The sequence below is a fragment of the Phyllobates terribilis genome, unplaced genomic scaffold (assembly GCF_046119375.1).
Source record: "Phyllobates terribilis strain yellow unplaced genomic scaffold, ASM4611937v1 Scaffold_1__5_contigs__length_1240528914, whole genome shotgun sequence".
Classification (NCBI taxonomy): Eukaryota; Metazoa; Chordata; class Amphibia; order Anura; family Dendrobatidae; genus Phyllobates; species Phyllobates terribilis.
Genome location: NW_027362761.1, coordinates 162,314,644 through 162,336,746, shown reverse-complemented (window position 1 = coordinate 162,336,746; position 22,103 = coordinate 162,314,644). Strand labels below are relative to the sequence as shown.

At 43.5% G+C, this 22,103-nt stretch overlaps 1 protein-coding gene across 1 annotated transcript in view; it reads right to left on the bottom strand.

The window, feature by feature from the left end:
* The window catches only part of GLIS3 (GLIS family zinc finger 3), a 517,803-nt gene that overhangs the window by 62,681 nt on the left and 433,019 nt on the right, over positions 1 to 22,103 (bottom strand). Inside the window, exon 8 of the mRNA XM_073669184.1 lies at positions 21,746 to 21,920. Within this exon, the coding sequence (XP_073525285.1) occupies positions 21,746 to 21,920 (175 nt within the window). The remainder of the gene's footprint in view (positions 1 to 21,745; positions 21,921 to 22,103) is intronic.

The following is a 22,103-nucleotide window of genomic DNA, read 5'->3' as shown; positions in this document are numbered from 1 at the left end:
TGGAGGTCTATGGGGTACATTATACTATGTGGTGGGCTGTGGTGAACTTCATACTTTATGGGGTGATTAAGGGGGACATCAAATTTAATGGGGTGGTTATGAGGGACATCATGCTTTATATAGGGGTCTGTTGTGCACCTCATACTGTATATTAGGGGCTGTGCTGAATACCATAATGTATGGGGGGCTGTGGTGACCATCTTAATATGTGGGTGCTGTGCTGCATCATACTTTGTATAGGGTTTGTGAGGTCATCATAACATGTGGGGAACAATACTCTATGAGGGTCACGAAAGGGGTATTATAGTGGGTGAGACCACTTAGGGGCTTTAGTAGAGGGAAAATAAGTAAGTGCTGCAATACATATCCTCCGTTTCTTAGAAAGTTGGGAGATATGCCCTTCTTTGACGTGATAGGACTTTTTCTATGGGACCTGTTATTTCTATGTACTCCCCTGGGAGGCCCAATGGGGGGTCGTTGTCATTATGGGGAAGCAAGGAGGCATTATTATTATTATTATAAGAAAGCACAGGGGCAGTTTGTATTATTATAACATCACTATTATAAGGGGTCACAGGGGAATTATTATAAGGCAGCACAAGTTGTGGTTTGTGTAGAGGTGGTAGAATGAGAGGAGGGTCTTGGAAAAGCAGTAAAGTAAAGATGCCTCTGTTATATTTTACAAGGACGTATTATGGTCGGAAGAAGAGGTTATGGCGGTCTGGGCCGAATTAAAAAGAAGAGGGAAAACGAATGACACCAACCAGCGAGAATGGCACTGGTGAGAATCTGCACAGTACACACATACAGTGGTGGCCAAAAGTATTGGCACCCCTGCAATTTTGTCAGATAATACTCAGTCTCTTCCTGAAATGATTGCAATCACAAATTCTTTGGTATTATTATCTTCATTTAATTTGTCTTCGATGAAAAAACACAAAAATAATTGTCCTAAAGCCAAATTGGATATAATTCCACACCAAACCTAAAAAGGGGGTGGACAAAAGTATTGGCACTGTTTGAAAAATCATGTGATGCTTCTATAATTCGTGTAATTAACAGCACCTGTAACTTACCTGTGGCACCTAACAAGTGTTGGCAATAACTAAATCACACTTGCAGCCAGTTAACATGGATTAAAGTTGACTCAACCTCTGTCCTGTGTCCTTGTGTGTACCACATTGAGCATGGAGAAAAGAAAGAAGACCAAAGAACTGTCTGAGGACTTGAGAAACCAAATTGTGAGGAAGCATGAGCAATCTCAAGGCTACAAGTCCATCTCCAAAGACCTGAATGTTCCTGTGTCTTCCGTGAGCAGTGTCATCAAGAAGTTTAAAGCCCATGGCACTGTGGCTAACCTCCCTAGATGTGGACGGAAAAGAAAAATTGACGAGAGATTTCAACGCAAGATTGTGCGGATGGTGGATAAAGAACCTCGACTAACATCCAAACAAGTTCAAGCTGCCCTGCAGTCCGAGGGTACAACAGTGTCAACCCGTACTATCCGTCAGCGTCTGAATGAAAAGGGACTGTATGGTAGGATACCCAGGAAGACCCCACTTCTTACCCCGAGACATAAAAAAGCCAGGCTGGAGTTTGCCAAAACTTACCTGAGAAAGCCTAAAACGTTTTGGAAGAATGTTCTCTGGTCAGATGAGACAAAAGTAGAGCTTTTTGGGAAAAAGCATCAACATAGAGTGTACAGGAAAAAAAAAGAGGCATTCAAAGAAAAGAGCACGGTCCCTACAGTCAAACATGGCAGAGGTTCCCTGATGTTTTGGGGTTGCTTTGCTGCCTCTGGCACTGGACTGCTTGACCGTGTGCATGGCGTTATGAAGTCTGAAGACTACCAACAAATTTTGCAGCATAATGTAGGGCCCAGTGTGAGAAAGCTGGGTCTCCCTCAGAGGTCATGGGTCTTCCAGCAGGACAATGACCCAAAACACACTTCCAAAAGCACTATAAAATGGTTTGAGAGAAAGCACTGGAGACTTCTAAGGTGGCCAGCAATGAGTCCAGACCTGAATCCCATAGAACACCTGTGGAGAGATCTCAAAATGGCAGTTTGGAGAAGGCACCCTTCAAATATCAGGGACCTGGAGCAGTTTGCCAAAGAAGAATGGTCTACAATTCCAGCAGAGCATTGTAAGAAACTCATTGATGGTTACCGGAAGCGGTTGTTCGCAGTTATTTTGGCTAAAGGTTGTGCAACCAAGTATTAGGCTGAGGGTGCCAATACTTTTGTCTGGCCCATTTTTGGAGTTTTGTGTGAAATGATCAATGATTTGATTTTTGCTTTTTTCTCTTTTGTGTTTTTTCCTTGCAAGCAAATTAAATGAAGATAATAACACCAAAGAATTTGTGATTGCAATCATTTTCAGGAAGAAACTGAGTATTATCTGACAGAATTGCAGGGGTGCCAATACTTTTGGCCACCACTGTATATGGTCTGTAGAGCACTGGTGTAGACCTGATATTAGCATTATATGGTCACTGTATGGTCGTGATATCAGTCCTAGTGCAGTGGTTTTAGTTTAAGGGGTTGTCCAGGTTTAATGTTAAAGTCTGCAGTGACTCTGTATGACTGCAGATTTCTGAATCCTCATAGTGTGTACATCGCGTGCTGTGAGGATTCTCCGGTGTCGGGAGCGGCCGGTCATGTGACCACAAGTATGATTTGAATTCATGCGTTCACGTGCTGGCTAGACGTGCACGGCCTCTCTCAAAACAAGTGAATTTAGCAAAGCAGAGAACGTTTAGTTGGAATGTGGCCGGAGGTGTGGAAATCCCATACTTGTGGTCACATGCCGGCCTCTCCCAACGCTGGCACCGGAGAATCCTGACAGTGCGTGCTGTGAGGATTCAGAAGTCTGAAGTCACATAGACTTTAACACCAAGCCTGGACAACCCCTTTAACAATCAGTATGGTGGTATTATCAGTACTGAAAATACGGGTAATATTTGGTTATAGTTTGTTGGTATTTGTCTGTTATATTGCAATATTGTTATTAATTAGACATATTGAAAATCTTGATTTCCTTCAGGGAGGGTAATATAAGGAATAGATATCTCCATCTGGGGCTCGGGGGCTGGGACAGCATGGGCCTGTGTGTCTTTATATGCCAGGGCTGAATTTCAGTCCCAGTCCGTCCCTGCATGGGCCATACAGGTAAGTATAGATTTACTTTTCTATCACCTCTATGCCCATAGTAGAGGTCTGATATCTCCCAGGGGTGACAGATTCCCTTTAAGTATACACCAATAGTGCAGTATTGCAATATATTGCAAAATCAAATCACGATTCTACTATAACGCACACTCCGTGGACTAATTTAGCAGTTAAAGGGGTCTACAAATAGCCCCCTGCTGCAATGAAGGCTGATCAGTTCCCCACAATTGCATTGTGAGAGCTGATAGGATGGCGGCGATTATGGCATCATCACTTCAGTTACAGCTGACATCTGTCTGGTATGAAGAAGGCATTGTTCCTGCGCTGGCTTCATACTTTCTTTAGTGATTTATGATGAAAAAAGATATGTTATAGGCCATTAAGCAGTTAATGGGGTTTGGGGGGTCTAAAAAGAAAGGTCTTGCAGTCACTGTATGTAACTGTATACTTCTGAATCAAGACACTGTAATCCTAGGGCAGTGATCTATGGATTCTCTGTGGGAATATCTACTCCCACTTACGAGGTTAAGGCTATGTTCACAGGTTGCGTTTTTGCTGCTTTTGTTTCTGCAGGCAAAATTTGCTCCCTTGGCAATAAAGAAACTGCTCACAAAAATTAGGTTTTACTGCTTTTTTGCTGTTTTTTTGGCGCATTTTTGCTGCAATTTTATCCTGCGTTATTTAGTGCGGATTATGTGTGTCATAAGTCTACAGTACATGTTTAGTAGTTAGTTTGTTTTATTCACCAAAAAAGCTTAAAAAATGCAGCCAAAACACAGAGTTGCATTTTTTGCAACATTTTTTGTAATTTCTCATTGCTTTCTATGGTGAAAAAACGCTGCAAAAACGCAGAAAGAATTGACATGCTGCAGTTATCCAGTTCAGTCAGGAAAAAAAACAATCATGTGCATTAGATTTCTTAAATCTCATAGCTTTTGCTGGTACTGTGAAAAACAGCTTTTAATTTGCATAAAAAGCAGCAAACAAATGCTGCAAATACACAGCATGTGAACATAGCCTAAGGGTGAAGAGCTCACAAATTCACTGTCCCTTAGATATTAGGGCTCGCTCACAAATCGGATAAATCGGATGAGTGCAATCTGATAAACATTTAGATTGCACTCAGGCCAATGTTATTCTATAGGGCAGTGCAGGTCTGAGATTTTTTTCTCATGCCGATTCGGCATGAGAAAACAATCGAGTGCATCCGATGATCGGATTGCACTTGCCCATTCAAGTCTATGGGTGTGAGGGAAAAATCGGACTGGACTCGGATGTCATCCAAGTGCAGTCCGATGTACTTGCACAGAGTCAATGGAGAAGATGGAGAAATTTTGTTCTCCATCTTCCCCGCACCTGGGATATGATTCTCTCATGTGAGAGAATTGGATCACACTAAGGTGACACTTGGATCAAACGGTGATAGAGTTTGATCCGAGTGTCATTCATTAGCACAATCGGCCCAATTCTCTCGCACAAGAGAATATTCGCTCGTGTGACTCCGGCCTTATAGTTTAGCCCAAAGCCAAATTCGGGTAGCGACATTGGAGGTCCTCATCTCCAATAAGTCTCATTACGCTAAGCATTAAAAGCTGTATTCCAAATAGATTAACTTGTAATAAAGAAACCAGATAGGAAAATAGATACATGGAACATACCACACCCAACAAAACATGGAAATGTATCAATACTCTGAAACAGGCAGTCACATTAGAATTGCAGTGCTTTTTATTACACCAAACAGCAGTATGTGAATCTATAGAAGGCTTTGCGTGTTTATGGGAATGCCCTTTAGTTGCTGTTGATGGTTCTCATTTTGTAATCCGCTGTCTCAGTTTTAGTTGGGCTGCACAATATATTAAAAACAGAAGGCAGTTGGCAAGCCCATCTCTAAAGCGGAGAGCAAGCCAAGTGCAACGCTTAATACACGGGAACTCAGCACTACTTCAGGGCCAATCACTGAACTGAGAAACATAAAGGGTTCTGAATGATGAAGTATGTGACAGGACGATCGTGCCATAGAGCAGATGTACTGCATACACATCTTTTAATGCTCAAATACATTGCATTTTTAGCATTAAGTCAATACAAGGACTTTTGAACTTGTGCTTTTATATAATATGATCATCATAAAGTGACTTATTCTCAGTGACAAAGAGGCTGACTAACAAAAAGGTCATTTCTCACAAAAAAAAAAAAAAACACAACTATTAAATCTTTGAGAGTTCCTCTTCCACAAGTAGCAACAATTTCTATCCAGCTATACCTAAAATTTGCCATACACATGAGTTTAATGTCAGGACATTATATCCCAGATCTACCAGGGCTGCCTGAATGTTCCTAATATCTTTTGATTTGAAGGGAATCTGTCACCATATTTTTGCTATCTCATCTGACAGCAGCATCATGTTGGGACAGAGACCCTAATTCCAGCGATGTGTCACTTTAATGGTCGTGTGTGATCCAATCGTTGGATGCACTTGCAGCATGCTGCAATTGTTTTCTCATGCTGAATCGGCATGAGAAAAAAATTGCAGATCTGCACTGTCCCATAATATAACACTGGGCCAAGTGAAATCCGAATTTTTATTGGATTGCACTGGTCCGATTTATTCGCTCGTGTGAGTGAACCCTCAAGCAAAATCTAAGGAACAATGAATTTGTGAGCTCTTCACCCCTAGGCTGGGTGCCCATGTAGCGTTTTTCAAGCGTTTATGCTGTGGAATTTCCGCAGCGTAAACGCTTGTGAAACGATAGGTAATCCGCTCCCCATGGTCCCCCAGGGGATTCCGCAAGTTCTATGCCCACGCTGCGGATTTTTTCGCAGCGTTTATGCTGCGTTCAAAAATCCGCAGCATGATCATTAATTTTGCGTTTCCGCAAGCGGAATTGCCTTTTTCAATGCATTAAAAAACGCAAGGCAATTCCGCATGTGGAAATCGCGCGATAAACGCGCGATAAACGCGTGCGGAATTCCGCATGCGTTTTTACTTGTAGAAATGAAGCAGAAATTTTCTGCTTCATTTCTGCATCGTGGGCTCATAGCCTTAGGCTATGTTCACATGCTGCGTTTTTGCAGCATTTTTTTTCTGCTTTATTGGGTGCAGTAATTGTGAATCAATCAGAGTTTTTAGATGTAGCATGTGGCAGAGCTCAGAAAGCTAACCTCGCCCACACCACTGATTAGCAGCTTTCTATGTGCATTGTCTATTGACAGTAAGCTGCTAATCAGTGCTGGGGGTGTGGTTGGACCAGGAGGCATGCAGCCTAATAAGTGACACATCGCTGAAATCAGGGTCTCAGCCCCTACCTCATGCTGCCCTCAGATTACATTGCAAAAACCTGCCAACAGATTTCCTTTAACCCTTATCAACCTGACTCATTCTATTATTTTCACCCAGAGAAAAGGAATCTTGGCCTATATTCAAGGAAATGAAATGTCTTTTTGTATTATCAACTTCAGTGGGGAAAAAAGTATTTAGTCAGCCACTAATTGTGCAAGTTCTCCCACTTAAAAAGATGAGAGAGGCCTGTAATTGACATCATAGGTAGACCTCAACTATGAGAGACAAAATGAGAAAACAAATCCTGAAAATCACATTGTCTGATTTGTAAAAAAAAATGTTTCAAATTTTGGTGGAAAATAAGTATTTGGTCAATTACAAACAAGCAAGATTTCTGGCTCTCACAGACCTGTAACATCTTTTTTAAGAGGCTCCTCTGTCCTCCACTCATTACCTGTAGTACTGGCACCTGTTTGAACTTGTTATCAGTATAAAAGACACCTGTCCGCAACCTCAAACAGTAAAGGCCCCGTCACACATAACGAGATCGCTAGCGAGATCGTTGATACGTCACGGTTTTTGTGACGCAATAGCGATCTTGCTAGCGATCTCGTTATGTCTGACAGGTAGCAACCATCAGGTCCCTGCTGTGAGATCGCTGATCGTTACAAAGCTTCCTGGACCATTCCTGGGTCGTTGCTCTCCCGCTGGGCAGTGTGCATCGCTGTATTTGACACCTTATCAACGACCTCGTTAGCGATTCAGAACTGAGACACGTAGGCAGGGCAGACCTGCTAGACTCCGTCCCTCTCATTCAAAAAGCCACGGGCTTCTTAGCGGACGCCTTGGCTGAGTCAGTCCGGATCGCGGCTAGAGCAGCTGTCCTATCCAATACAGCCCGCCGTTCGTGTAGCTCAAAACATGGAGTGGGGATGTCACCTCTAAGATTAAACTCTGTTCCATTCCATTTCAAGGGAAATATGTATTCGGGTCAGCACTGGATGATATCCTGGAGAAGGCCTCGGATAGGAAGAAAACCCTTCCTGAACAGAAACAACCTAAAAAACATCCCTTTCGACCTTCCCAGAGTCACCCCTCAGAATATAGGGGAAAGGGAAAGTCTGGGCACTGGAGCTATCCTAAGGGCTTCAGGGGTCATAACATCCTTGTTCCCCAGCAACAACACCAGCAGCAGGACAAGCAAAGACCTGTGCCGTGTAGGGGGGCGTCTCTCGGATTTCTTTCCCCGGTGGCAGGCGATTTCTTCCTGCCAGTACTATCAAAGGGGGTCTTCTATTGGAATTCAAGAGTCGCCCCCCTCGGGTCCTGAGGGTCACGTCCCTTCCCTCGCGGGGGGCTTGGGACTTGCTCTCAGTCAGTTTACAAAACCTGCGAAAGTCCGGAGCAGTGTCTCCGGTCCCCCCTGGCCAGGAGGGTACAGGTCACTACTCAAAAATTTTCCTAATAAAGAAACAGTCAGGCATCCCACGCATCATAATCAGCTTGAAATCCCTAAATCATCACATCAAATACAGGCGATTCAAGATGGAGTCCATAAGGTTAACTATTCCCCTAATAGGGAAGGATTATGTCATGGCAACCATAGACCTAAAAGATGCATACTTCCACGTGCCGATTCATCCGACCCACAGGAAGTTCCTGCGCTTTGCGATTTCCAGGAACAACATAACAGAACACTACCAGTACAATGTACTGCCCTTTGGCATCTCTTCAGCACCTCGGGTGTTTACGAAGATTATGGCGGAAGTCATTGCACTCATCCGAAAACAAGGGGTCTGCATAATTCCATACCTGGATGACATGCTGATTGTCGCCCCTTCAGTGGGGATTCTCAATCTTCATGTCTCCATAGCCCTAAAAACCCTCTGCTCATTAGGTTGGGTTCCGAACCTGGGAAAGTCGGAACTCCTTCCTTCGTCGAGGAGGAAGTTCCTTGGTGCCTTACTGGACTCCAACAGACAAATGTCCTTTCTTCCATTGGAGCATCAAACAGCTCTCAGAACCAAGATCTCAAATTTCAGACACCAGAAGAATCCAACATTGAGAACGGCAATATCTGTATTGGGGTCAATGACGGCCTGTATCCAGTCAGTATCATGGGCTCAGGCCCACTCAAAGTCTCTCCAGGATCATATCCTAAAAACATGGAACAGACAAAGGGACTCTTTAAACAAACGGACCAGGACTCCTGGCCGGGTAAAAGCTTCCCTTTCTTAGTGGTTAAGCACCCAAAATCTTTGGAGGGGGATTTCTTGGACCCAGGACCCTCTAATCACAGTGACTACCAACGCCAGTATACGAGGATGGGGTGCCATGGTGGCCCAGACTCCTTTTCAAGGCAGATGGAGTCCCGAGATCAGTGCCAGATCCTCCAACTTCAAGGAGCTGAAGGCTGTAGAAAAAACGCTCAGAGCAGCAGTCAACCTAATCCAGGGTACTCACATGAAGATACTCTCGGACAATGTGACTACAATCGCCTTCCTTCGTCATCAGGGAGGTACGAGGGTAGACAGCCTAAAACAAATCGCAAGTTGAATATTTTCCTGGGCAGAACAACATCTTCTGTCAATTTCGGCAATTCACCTGAAAGGCTCAAACAACATTCAAGCAGACTTTCTAAGCAGGGAAGACATTCAGCCAGGAGAGTGGCGCTTGAATCCTCAAATATTCCAGTCACTGGTAGCAAAATGGGGTCTCCCCAAAGTAGATCTCTTTGCCAGTCGCCTAAACGAAAAACTTCCCCTCTTCTTTTCATTGGATAGAAGAGACAATGCCATGAATCTAGATGCATTAGCCCATCCCTGGCATTTCAAACTGGTCTATGCATTTCCTCCAATTCCTCTGATAGCAAGAACTATCCAGAAAGTCAGGTTAGAGAGGCTGGCAACAATTCTAGTGGCCCCTCTGTGGCCCAAAAGACCTTGGTTCGGCGCCATCATGGAACTTTGCCTGGACGGTCCCGTGATACTTCCAACAACCTTCTCTCACAAGGTCCCCTATTTTACCCAAATCCTCAGTGGCTAAACCTTGCAGCCTGGTTACTGAAGCTGAGATCTTAAAATCCAAAGGTCTCTCTGAAAAGGTTATAAGAACTCTTCAACAAAGTAGGAAACCAGTAACCAATGCTATATACGGCAAAATATGCAAAAAATTCCTATCATGGTATGCCCCGGATATTCCTGACACTTCACACCCCAACATTGCTCGGATCCTTGATTTTTTACAGAATGGATTGGAGTTGGGTCTCAAACCTAGTACACTCAAGGTGCAGATTTCAGCCCTAAGTTCCATATTCGACCAAGATTTGGCCTCTCACAGATGGATCAAAAGATTCATAACTTCGGCACTCAGACTTCACCCAAAAAATCGATCCCATGTCCCATCCTGGGATCTTAATGTGGTGCTCCGGGGTCTAACCCTCTCTCCCTTCGAGCCTCTATCCTCCAGCACAATACAGACTCTCTCTCATAAGACTGCCTTTTTAGTAGCCATCACTTCAGCATGGAGAGTAGGAGAACTGCAAGCTTTCTCCATCAGAGAACCTTACATGACTGTGACTGAAGATAGAATTTCTCTTCGTTTGGACCCTTCCTTTCTCCCAAAGGTTGTTACAGATTTCCATCGTTCCCAGGAGGTCATCCTTCCCTCCTTCTGCCAGAAGCCTTCTAATTCAAAGGAAGCAGAGTTCCATCTCTTAGATGTCCGCAAAGTTGTTCTTTATTATCTGCAACAGACTGAGTCTTGGAGATTGGATGAAAATCTATTCATACAACACTCAGGGCATAACAGGGGAAGGAAGGCAGCTAAATCCACTATAGCAAACTGGATTAAAAAAGCGATCGAGGAAGCCTACGTCAATCAACAGTTGGATCCACCGATCGCCTTAAAAGCTCACTCTACCAGATCCACATCAACTTCTTGGGCCGAAAGAGCGGGCGCTTCTACAGAGCAGATTGGCAGGGCAGCTACATGGTCTTCCCTTCACACATTTTCTAAACATTATAGATTAGACTTATCATCCATTAGGGATTTAGCCTTTGGTAGGAAAGTCCTACAAGCTATTGTCCCTCCCTAATAAAATATCGTTGGTATTCCTCTAATGCTGTCGTGGAAGGAGTATTGAGAAAATAGAATTAGTCCTTACCGGTAATTCGGTTTCTAGAAGCCTTCCACGACAGCACGAATTTCCCTCCCTATGTATTCCATATAACTGTCAGGTAACCATTTTTCCAGGTGATCTTGGTAAACACTGGGGATTGATGGTGAGGAGGGGTTTTTAACCTCTCTGTGTTCCTGTCCCCCGATAGGGCGTGGACAACATCCTCCAATGCTGTCGTGGAAGGCTTCTAGAAAGGAAGGACTAATTCTATTTTTCTCATCCCTCGGTTAAAATTGATGGACATATCTTTTTTTCAGCCAAAATAAGTATCTATGCAACTAAAATATCTTTAAAAAAAAAAGGGAATGAAAAGCTGTGAGCACATAGTGGAAACTTGTATGCTAATAAAGTCCTGTGATCACGGCAGCATCGGCACTAATTCAAACAGCTTTTCTGCACTGCGAAAGAAGCGAAGGGCAAGGGGAGGTATAGCTAGGGCATTGTGAGCAGCTGTCTTGTAGATACTGGCATTTTATTCCATACTACTGTATATCAGATTAAAAAAAACACTCTTGTGCCATCACAAAACTGTACATCTAGAGATCTGTGAATTTACTCTTCTCTGTAGACCAACATATGCATATGAGGAGCCTAGATAAAGTTTCATTGAGAGATGAACCCATTGTAGCTATCGGGAAAAGCTTTTTCATGCTTTTCATTCTTACATGTACGTTATTATGGAGCAATGAAAGAAACATTTTTTATGGGCTGAGTGCCACAGATGTTATTCTTTTGTGCATTTGTATCCAGGAACTTGGAAGAAAACGAAGCGCACAGGAGTTGGCAACCACTGTCAGAGATTGTGGCTAGAGTTATGGTCACTCACTATATATTTATTTCTAAAAAGAATTTGACTATAATTTTTAACAATTTAGGACTAATATTTACTTGTCACTTTCTTTTAGAGGTGTTCAGGTTTTGCTTTAAGGAATATGAAATATCTGATTTCATAGTTACTATTTTCCTACAATACACACGTTCTTGTCTTGATTACAATTCCATGTCTCACTTAACAGTGATTTAAGATTTTTTGGGTGGATTTTACACATTCCATTCCCGTTTCATCGAGTACATTTGCATTACAAGTCCTTCTGCTTCCCTCAGCAAAGCTTATGAGTAAGTCTACATTCGAACAAGATGATAATACAACATAGTGTGTTGCCAGACAAGCCTCTATTACTAGACTTTATCATGATTTATGAATCATGTCTTTGCATTCTGGGCTTACTCACACCAGTGACTATAGAACTGTGTTGACTCAGAGAAAGAGAAACTTGGATTTCCTTCAGTCTGGATTTGTCCGTGAATGAATCTGAGTGTGTTTACTCTGAATATTGCGTATTTATTTAGTTTGGTGTCTAAGAAGAAAAAAATGTGCCAACTGATTGCAGTGGCCTCCAGACAGAAGTGTTTGACCTCAGATTATCAAGTGAATGAATTGAAAATGTAAATGCTCCGAGACTTATACTTTATATGATAAAGGAGTAAAGTAAAGGAGCTATGAAACTCCAAGATGAAACATATTGTATAAATTAGCGACGCAGAGTCTTTGCTCATGCCATCCTGAATAGTATCCCATGCTGATTCATGATGTGATGATAGATAATGTAAGCCTCCTGTCTTCTTATCTCTGTTTGATGCTTTCATAGAATTTCTTTACCAACCAAGCATCTGGTTTAAGCCCGGTTGCTCACCAGGATCCCCGTACATTGAGTTATTTACATTTTATGCCAGACATGAAAATTCTTGGCCTCAGGTTTGGGACTTTTTATGAGTTTAAACCAAAGACCACGATTCATACTTTTAATTTCATACAAAAAAAGAAGGATTTTTTTTTAGTTTGTACTTGTCATTTATTTTTCTGGTAGGCACTGACTGTTCCAGTCTATAATTGGAGGAAGTGGCGTGGGCAGAGGAATATTATCTCTTGTATTATTGTCCAAAAATCTTGTATGTCTTTTTTGTCCTTGTAATATATAACAAAAAGATAATTCTTTCAAACTGCCTGAATGCAAATATGCAGTTAATAGTTGTAAAATCTAAACAAGACCTTGTACATGGAACAAATGACAAGCGACTTACTTGCTCATAGCCATAATCCAGAACATTTTTCCTATCAAAATTATAAAAATAATAAATGTATGCTACCTGCCATAGAAAACATGGTCGATTTTATTTGGAACAGTTTTTTTCAACACATTCATATACATTTAACTATATCCATACCTAGAGGGTCTGTCTGCAGCACTGGCAGACAAAGACAGAAGAGGCCCCTGAGCAAGAACAATATATGGGCCTTTTGCAGTCCAATCTCTCCTCTCATCATAATGCTCAATTCCACCTGCTTTGGAGGTAGAAGTGGGCCCCCTTACCACTAGGGCCTCTGTGTTTCTGCACAGGTTACACCAATGATATGTTCACGCCAGACCATGTAAAACTGCAAACAATTCAGTGCTCTGAAGGCAGTCCATGATTTGTAAGGGTATGCGCACACAGCCTCTTTTTCAGGCAGATTCCTCCTTCAACCCACCAGAAAAAGAGCTTAAAAAAGCACCAAAAAGAGTAAACATATGCACAGCAATATCAAAATGACTTGCTGTGAATAAATTCCATCTTTTCTCACTTCTTTTAACCTCTTCAGGCTTTGAAAGCCGTAAATTGTCTAAGAGAAGTCACTGTTCCATTCTGTTGGCGACTTCCTCTTGGAAGCCGACACTATATTATACTAGCTATTGAGCCCGTTCGACGCCCGGGTGGCGAGTATTTTCATTGGCATATGGTCTCCCATGATGGTATTTGTGCTGCCCCCATCCTGGTATTTGTGCTCCCCAATCCTGTTCCCCCATCCTGTTATGTGCTGCCCTCATCCCTATCCTGGTATGCATGGCACGCCTCATCCCTATCCTGGTATGCATGGCACCCCTCACACCCAATCCTGGTACGCATGGCACCCCTCACCCCCAATCCTGGTATGTATGGCACCTCTCACCACTAATCCTGGTATGCATGGAACCCCTCATCCCTCTCCTGGTATGCATGGCACCCCTCATCCCCAATCCTGGCATGCATGGCACTCCTCATCCCAATCCTGGCATGCATGGCGCCCCTCATCCTGGTATGCATGGCTCCCTCATCCCTATCCTGGTATGCTTGGCACCCCATCTCTCATCTTGGTATGCATGGTACCCCTCATCCCTATTCTTGTATACATGGTACCCCTCATCCCTATCCTGGTATGCATGGCACCCTCATCCCCAATCCTGGTATGCATGGCACCCCACATCCCTATCCTGGTATGTATGGTACCCCTCATCCTGGTATGCATGGTACCCCTCATCCCTATTCTGGTTTACATGGTACCCCTCATCCCTATCCTGGTATGCATGGCCCCTCATCCGAACCCCGGTATGCATGGCCCCCCCAGATCCTTATCCTGGTATGCATGGTACCCCTCATCCCCCAATCCTGGTATGCATGGTACCCCTCATCCCCCAATCTTGGTATGCATGGCACCCCTCATCCCCAATCCTCGTATTCATGGCACCCCTCATCCCCAATCCTGGTATGCATGGCACCCCCCATCCCCAATCCTGGTATGCATGGCACCCCCCATCCCCAATCCTAGTATGCATGGCACCCCTCATTTCAAATCTGGTATACATGTCACCCATCATCTCAATCCTGGTATGCATGGCACCCCATCTCTCATCCTGGTATGCATGGAACCCCTCATCCCAAATTTGATATACATGACACCCCTCATCCCAATCCTGGTATGTATGGCACCCCTCATCCCCCAATACTGGTATGCATGGCACTCCCCATTACCCAATCCTGGTATGTATGGTACCCAATCCCTCATCCTGGTATGCATGGCTTTCTCATCCCCAATCCTGGTATGTATGGCCCTCTCATCCCTATCCTGGTATGCATGGCACTCCTCACCCCCCAATCCTGGTATGCATGGTACCCCTCATCCCCCAATCCTGGTATGCATGGTACCCCTCATCCCCCAATCCTGGTATGCATGGTACCCCTCATCCCCCAATTTTGGTATGCATGGTACCCCTCATCCCCCAATCCTGGTATGTGTGGTCCCCTCACCCCCAATCTTGGTATGTATGGTCCCCTCACCCCCAATCCTGATATGCATGGTCCCCTCATCCTCCAATCCTGGTATGCCTGGCACCCCTCACCCCCCAATCCTGGTATTCATAGCACCCCTCACCCCCAAATCCTAGTATGCATGGTACCCCTCATCCCCCAATCCTAGTATGTGTGACCCCCTCATCCCCCAATCCTGGTATGTGTGGCTCCCTCATCCCCCAATCCTGGTATGCATGGTCCCCTCACCCCCCAATCCTGGTATGCATGGTACCCTCATCCCCCAATCCTGGTATGCATGGCACTCCTTACCCCCCAATCCTGGTATGCATGGTACCCCTCAATCCTGGTATGTATGGTACTCCTCATCCCCCAATCCTGGTATGTGTGGCTCCCTCATTCCCCAATCCTGGTATGTGTGGCCACCTCATCCCCCAATCCTGGTATGTGTGGCCCCCTCATCCCCCAATCCTGGTATGTGTGACCCCCTCACCCCCCAATCCTGGTATGCATGGTACCGCTCATCCCTTTCACACTGCACACATACAAAAAAATAAACACTTATACTCACCTTTCTTCCCTGTGCTCCAGCGCTGCTGTGTCCTATTCTGCCGGAGGCTGGAGGAGCAGTGCGGCGCTGGAGTACGCGCGTGCCCATACCGCGCTGTCCGGTGCCATTTTGCTGAAGACACACTGCAAATGTGTCTTCAGTAAAATGGCACTGGATAGTTCTATGCGCATGCGCCAATTTCGACGCCTTCGCTCCGCCCCCGGTCTCCGGCAAGAAGAGAGGCGCCTCGGCAATGCTCCTCCCAGTCAGGTAAGTATGTAAGTATGGCGCCTGAGATTGCGGTATGCGTTCAGTGTCTATGCATACCGCGATCTCCGGCGCCATACACACTCTTCTTACCTGTAACGGCTCCATGCGTTCTTCTGTTTGGAGCCAGACTGCGCAGGCGTGTCGCATTGCACAATCTATACGGGCTTCAGACAAAGGGACGCATGTAGCATTATATTATAGATATGGAATTGAAAAATATAAAAAATGCCAGCGGAAACGCATCTGCAAAAGATGACCAAAAAACCCCCTCAACATAGATGTTTCAGGGGAAACCCTGCCATCTTCTGATTCAAAAATAATGCCCTGTGCACATACTCTATGACTTTGGAAATACAGGAAAGTGTTTTCTCAGCCAATCCTTGGCAGAGTTATACTATCACTGTGGTCAGTTATTGACTGAGCGGACATTTTCTGAGATTTCCTGATATGTTGAGATGGGACCAGGATGTGCACATCACCTCACCGGCCAGGAAAAGTAGTGCCGACATCACTGGAACAGCGCTGCTGTGGAAGGTGAGTATACAGTGTTTTTATTGTCATTGGGGCCTGAATTGATTAAGCAGCTGTTGTCCAGTAGTGCACAGCTAGATCTCCCCTCTGCTCTGTAGTAACTGCTTTATCCTTATCCTAACAAATGTTTTGTGGACATGATTTTGTGGCAAGTGCTAAAATCTAAGTGTTACAGGATGTCCTCCCTGTCAGTATTTCCAGTACGTGTTGTGACAATTTCCACATGTACCGGAGACACTGACACACGAAAACCCATTAAAATCAATGAGTCTGTGCACATGTCAGTGTGTTTCCACGGACCGTGTGTCCGTGTGGTCCACACGCTGACATGTCCGTTTTTTTACGGATGCACGGTCCGCAAAATGCTTCACACGGATGACATCTGTGTGTCATCCGTGTGACACGTACCGGCGATTGGGAATCAGTGTACAGTTAGCGCTGGTCCCAAGCACCGGGTACTGAACACTGCCCTCATCATAGTTCCCTGCCGGCGCTGTGAGCAGCACCAGCAGGGACAATGATGAGTGTAGTAGTGCCACATCAGGATCACACGTACCGGCTCCTGGGAATCAGCGCTACAGTTAGCGCTGTTCCCAAGCGCCGAGTGCTGAAAGCTGCCCTCATCATGGTCCCCTGTCGGTGCTGCGATCAGCACCAGCAGGGGCAATGATGAAGGTAGCAGTAGTCTGCTCCCGCAGTGTCCCTGTGTAAAAATAAGATTAAAATAATAAAATCCATATACTCATCTGTCCGAAAATGTCCCCCGCTGTAATGTTCTGATCGCTGACGCCGGGGAGAATGTGCCACTTCGGAGCTGCGCTCTGTGAGTGACATGACACCGCTCCTGAGCTGAGCTCCGGAGCAGCTTGCTGGAGCGGCTCATTCTCCTCGGCTCCTCTGTGTCAGCAGTCAGATGATTACAGCGGGGGACTTCTTTGGACAGGTGAGTATATGGATTTTATTATTTTATTCTTATTTTTACACAGGGACACTGCGGGAGCAGACTACTACTGCCCTCATCATTGCCCCTGCTGATGCTGATCGCAGTTCTGGCAGGGAACCATGATGAGGACAGCGTTCAGCACCTGGCGCTTGGGAACAGCGCTAACTGTAGCGCTGATTCCCAGGCGCTGGTATGTGTGATCCTGATGCGGCACACGGGACGCACAAGGATGCAACACGTAAAAAACACAGGCACACGGGACATCTCCGGTACTGGAAATATATGGAAGTGTGAAACCGGCCTTATAAAGAGCCGCTCCTTGTTGCTGCAGCCTTATTTACAGACTGCACAATTCTCCTGTTTGCAAAATGGCAGTTTATTTTACTCACTTATATAGCGCCATTTATTCTACAGTGCTTAACAGACATTATCAGCACTGTCCCCATTGGTGCTCACAATCTAAATTCCCTATCAGTATGTCTTTGGAATGTGGGAGGAAACCCACACAAACATGGGGAGAACATACAAACTCCTTGCAGATGTTGTCCTTGATGAGATTTGAACACAGGACCCCAGTGTTGCAAGGATACAGTGCTAACCACTGAGCCACCATGTTGCAGTTGATGGAGGAGTGTGTGCCCAGTCCTGTGCATCAGCCTCATCCAACTGAAAGACACAGCACTTGGAAAAGCTGTTATTCTATTGACAAAGGCCATGGACAGGTCTGGTTACAAGTCCCTTCATCAGTACACAGTGTGGTGTCCAGCCTGTGAGGAAAAGTTCACTAACAAGTGGGTGGCATTTCACAATGGAGAATGCCACTGAACCTGTAATACTTATGTATTAGTTAGTACCACAAATCGTTTTCCCAACACATTTATTAAAGAAACCTAAAGTGGATAACGCCTATAATACAGCGAGCCAAGAGCATTTTAGGAACTTGCGGGCGCACAACAGAATAAAACAGTACAATATAGTATGTTTAAATACGTATACATGTCTTTTTTTTAGTTCTTAATTTCAGACAAACAGAAGAAGGCAAATATATACTTTTTATATTTTATGAAAGGCCCTTATTGGGAAAATGCTGCTCAAAAGAGTTGGTGTTTCACTGCTTTCTTTTCTTTGTCCATGCTATGGCGCTATATATAAGTATCAGTGGCTTGATGGATATATGATTAAAACAATCATGCAGGTTAAAAGAGCCTATTTGTTAATCTATTGAAGAAGATATTCAAGCCTTATGCTTACTATAGGCACGTAGAGACCCCTGAAAACCATTGCATATGGCTCAGATGCAAATCGGAACAAGATACGGTAATTTATTATACAGCATCAACATTTCAGCGCTGTGTATCTGAAGTAAAAGAAGACTTTGTTAACATTCTGACACAAATCAAGCTCAGTTTCCTGGAAATACATAGTATCAATCTCAAGCATCACATGTAAAGATCCACAGAAGTCTTACAGATGCTCAGTAACAGTACAGATGTTCCTGTAGTGTCACTGACAATATGGGTGCACGATATTGCCATACGCATCTTACACAGCTTACTGTATTGACATCTCTACGACTCCAAGTGACTAACATTTCTTATAGAAAATCGAAATGCATGTGATTGTGATGCTACATGATTTGACATTGCTTCCCATCGAAATTTTTTAAAAACAGAAGATTAAACATGTAAATACCACAACCGATGAACATTTTATTTTTATGTCCAAAATCATGCACTAAATGATTACATAATATATACATATATATATATATATATATATATATATATATATATATATATATATATATATATAGTGCTGCAATTCTGTCAGATAATACTCAGTTTCTTCCTGAAAATGATTGCAATCACAAATTCTTTGGTATTATTATCTTCATTTAATTTGTCTTCAATGAAAAAACACAAAAAGAATTGTCCTAAAGCCAAATTGGATATAATTCCACACCAAACCTAAAAAAGGGGGTGGACAAAAGTATTGGCACTGTTTGAAAAATCATGTGATGCTTCTCTAATTCGTGTAATTAACAGCACCTGTAACTTACCTGTGGCACCTAACAGGTGTTGGCAATAACTAAATCACACTTGCAGCCAGTTAACATGGATTAAAGTTGACTCAACCTCTGTCCTGTGTCCTTGTGTGTACCACATTGAGCATGGTGAAAAGAAAGAAGACCAAAGAACTGTCTGAGGACTTGAGAAACCAAATTGTGAGGAAGCATGAGCAATCTCAAGGCTACAAGTCCATCTCCAAAGATCTGAATGTTCCTGTGTCTTCCGTGCGCAGTGTCATCAAGAAGTTTAAAGCCCATGGCACTGTGGCTAACCTCCCTAGATGTGGACGGAAAAGAAAAATTGACGAGAGATTTCAACGCAAGCTTGTGCGGATGGTGGATAAAGAACCTCGACTAACATCCAAACAAGTTCAAGCTGCCCTGCAGTCCGAGGGTACAACAGTGTCAACCCGTACTATCCGTCGGCGTCTGAATGAAAAGGGATTGTATGGTAGGATACCCAGGAAGACCCCACTTCTTACCCCGAGACATAAAAAAGCCAGGCTGGAGTTTGCCAAAACTTACCTGAGAAAGCCTAAAACGTTTTGGAAGAATGTTCTCTGGTCAGATAAGACAAAAGTAGAGTTTTTTGGGAAAAAGCATCAACATAGAGTGTACAGGAAAAAAAAAAGAGGCATTCAAAGAAAAGAACACGGTCCCTACAGTCAAACATGGCGGAGGTTCCCTGATGTTTTGGGGTTGCTTTGCTGCCTCTGGCACTGGACTGCTTGACCGTGTGCATGGCATTATGAAGTCTGAAGACTACCAACAAATTTTGCAGCATAATGTAGGGCCCAGTGTGAGAAAGCTGGGTCTCCCTCAGAGGTCATGGGTCTTCCAGCAGGACAATGACCCAAAACACACTTCCAAAAGCACTATAAAATGGTTTGAGAGAAAGCACTGGAGACTTCTAAGGTGGCCAGCAATGAGTCCAGACCTGAATCCCATAGAACACCTGTGGAGAGATCTCAAAATGGCAGTTTGGAGAAGGCACCCTTCAAATATCAGGGACCTGGAGCAGTTTGCCAAAGAAGAATGGTCTACAATTCCAGCAGAGCATTGTAAGAAACTCATTGATGGTTACCGGAAGCGGTTGTTCGCAGTTATTTTGGCTAAAGGTTGTGCAAGCAAGTATTAAGCTGAGGGTGCCAATACTTTTGTCTGGCCCATTTTTGGAGTTTTGTGTGAAATGATCAATGATTTGATTTTTGCTTCATTCTCTTTTGTGTTTTTTCCTTGCAAGCAAATTAAATTAAGATAATAATACCAAAGAATTTGTGATTGCAATCATTTTCAGGAAGAAACTGAGTATTATCTGACAGAATTGCAGGGGTGCCAATACTTTTGGCCAGCACTGTATATATAGTGGATCAACAACTACCTTTCCAAATCTCCTAGATTTAACTAAAATGTTATGGTGGCCTGCAGTGACCGCAAGGGGGAGTTTAATGCGTGCAACTCCTTAGCTAAACCCATCCTCTACGCCCCCTAGTGGTGGTGGCAAACAGCCGGTATTTTATCATTTGACTATCAGTGTGTGAGTAGAAGAAGGGAAATTGGACCTATTGTACCCAACCCTTATACATTAGCTAATGAATTCCATTAATCTCATATTACTTCTATAACCATTTTAGCGACACTGATATTTTTTCAATGCCTTTCTAGAACTACCCAATAACTAGCATTTCCTAATTACTTTTTGCTATCCATGAATGTGAGAATCCATCTTTCCAAAACAAGGAGTATTCGTACTGTTTTATCAATAAAGGCCTGAAAATAAGTCATAGTTTTATAGCTTAACCAAACATAACATAACATATACATAACCAGAAACAAAGTTGCTCTGGATTACAGATTTTTATAGATGTAATTTAGTTCCAGATCCAGGAATGGCCGTTGTTTTCACAATTAAAAGATAAACTGTTCTAGACAGCTCCTTATAAATCTCCTCCATTTGGCACTTCAACACTTAGCGCTAGCTGAAGCCACAGTACAACATGAAGAAAACTAAGAAAACTTGTATGTGATTCATTGGAAACATTCTGGCATTCAGCTACATCCTCCAGCAGCCAATACTTCTTGGTGCTTCAGCCCGAAAAGGAAATGACCACTTTCAAGCACAATCTCACTTCTTTTATATAAGATTAATTTACTTGGCTTTTTATAACCTAATCACATATTTCACTTTGACATATTATGGTAGTTTCTTACTGCAAGCCAAGCCGTCATGGAGAAAAAAAAAAGAAGATTATTCCTTAAATGTGATTTTCTACTATAAACTCTTTTTATTCAGTTTCTCCTCAACCTCACTGCTATAAAAAAAAAAAAAGAATATATCATAAAAAAATAGAACTGAGAATATGATGACAGGAAACTTCTGGGCACCACTGCAAAATCTGTATTAATGCCCTCTATGTATCTTAAAATCGATAGGGTCATCGGTCTCCGATGGGGTGTGTCGTGTGTCCGATTCATCCCTGCCTTTAGTTCTGTTATTGAGCATAAATTCAGATTCTATCCCACATTTACATTCTCATTGCAATAAAATTGTATCCAATGAATTAGCTAAATTTGCCTTTTGACAATGTCCCCGAACACAACTGGAGCAAAAATTCTACATAATTGTAAATATAGTGCAACTCTTACCTCTCATTGCCCGATTCCATTGGTGTTAATGGAGGTAGCTGGGATGGAGCATTGTGTGGACTGGACTGCATGTTGCTTCCTGGAGAAGGATGACTAGAAGAGAGAGGCTGTGACTGAGGAACATTTCCAGCTGCTGTACCACTTCGGCTGGAGTGAGTACTGGAGAACAGGGTAGCTAAAAAATGGGAGTAAATATTACATTTAGGCAATTTTAATGATAGAACATAAAACTTTACATTCAGACATAAGGAACATAGAGAAGAACAGTGTAAGTTTGTGTCATATGACCAGAAGCCCAGAAACTACAATTACGTTATACTGAAAAATTGCAGGCAATATAAACGTCAGATTCTTTCAT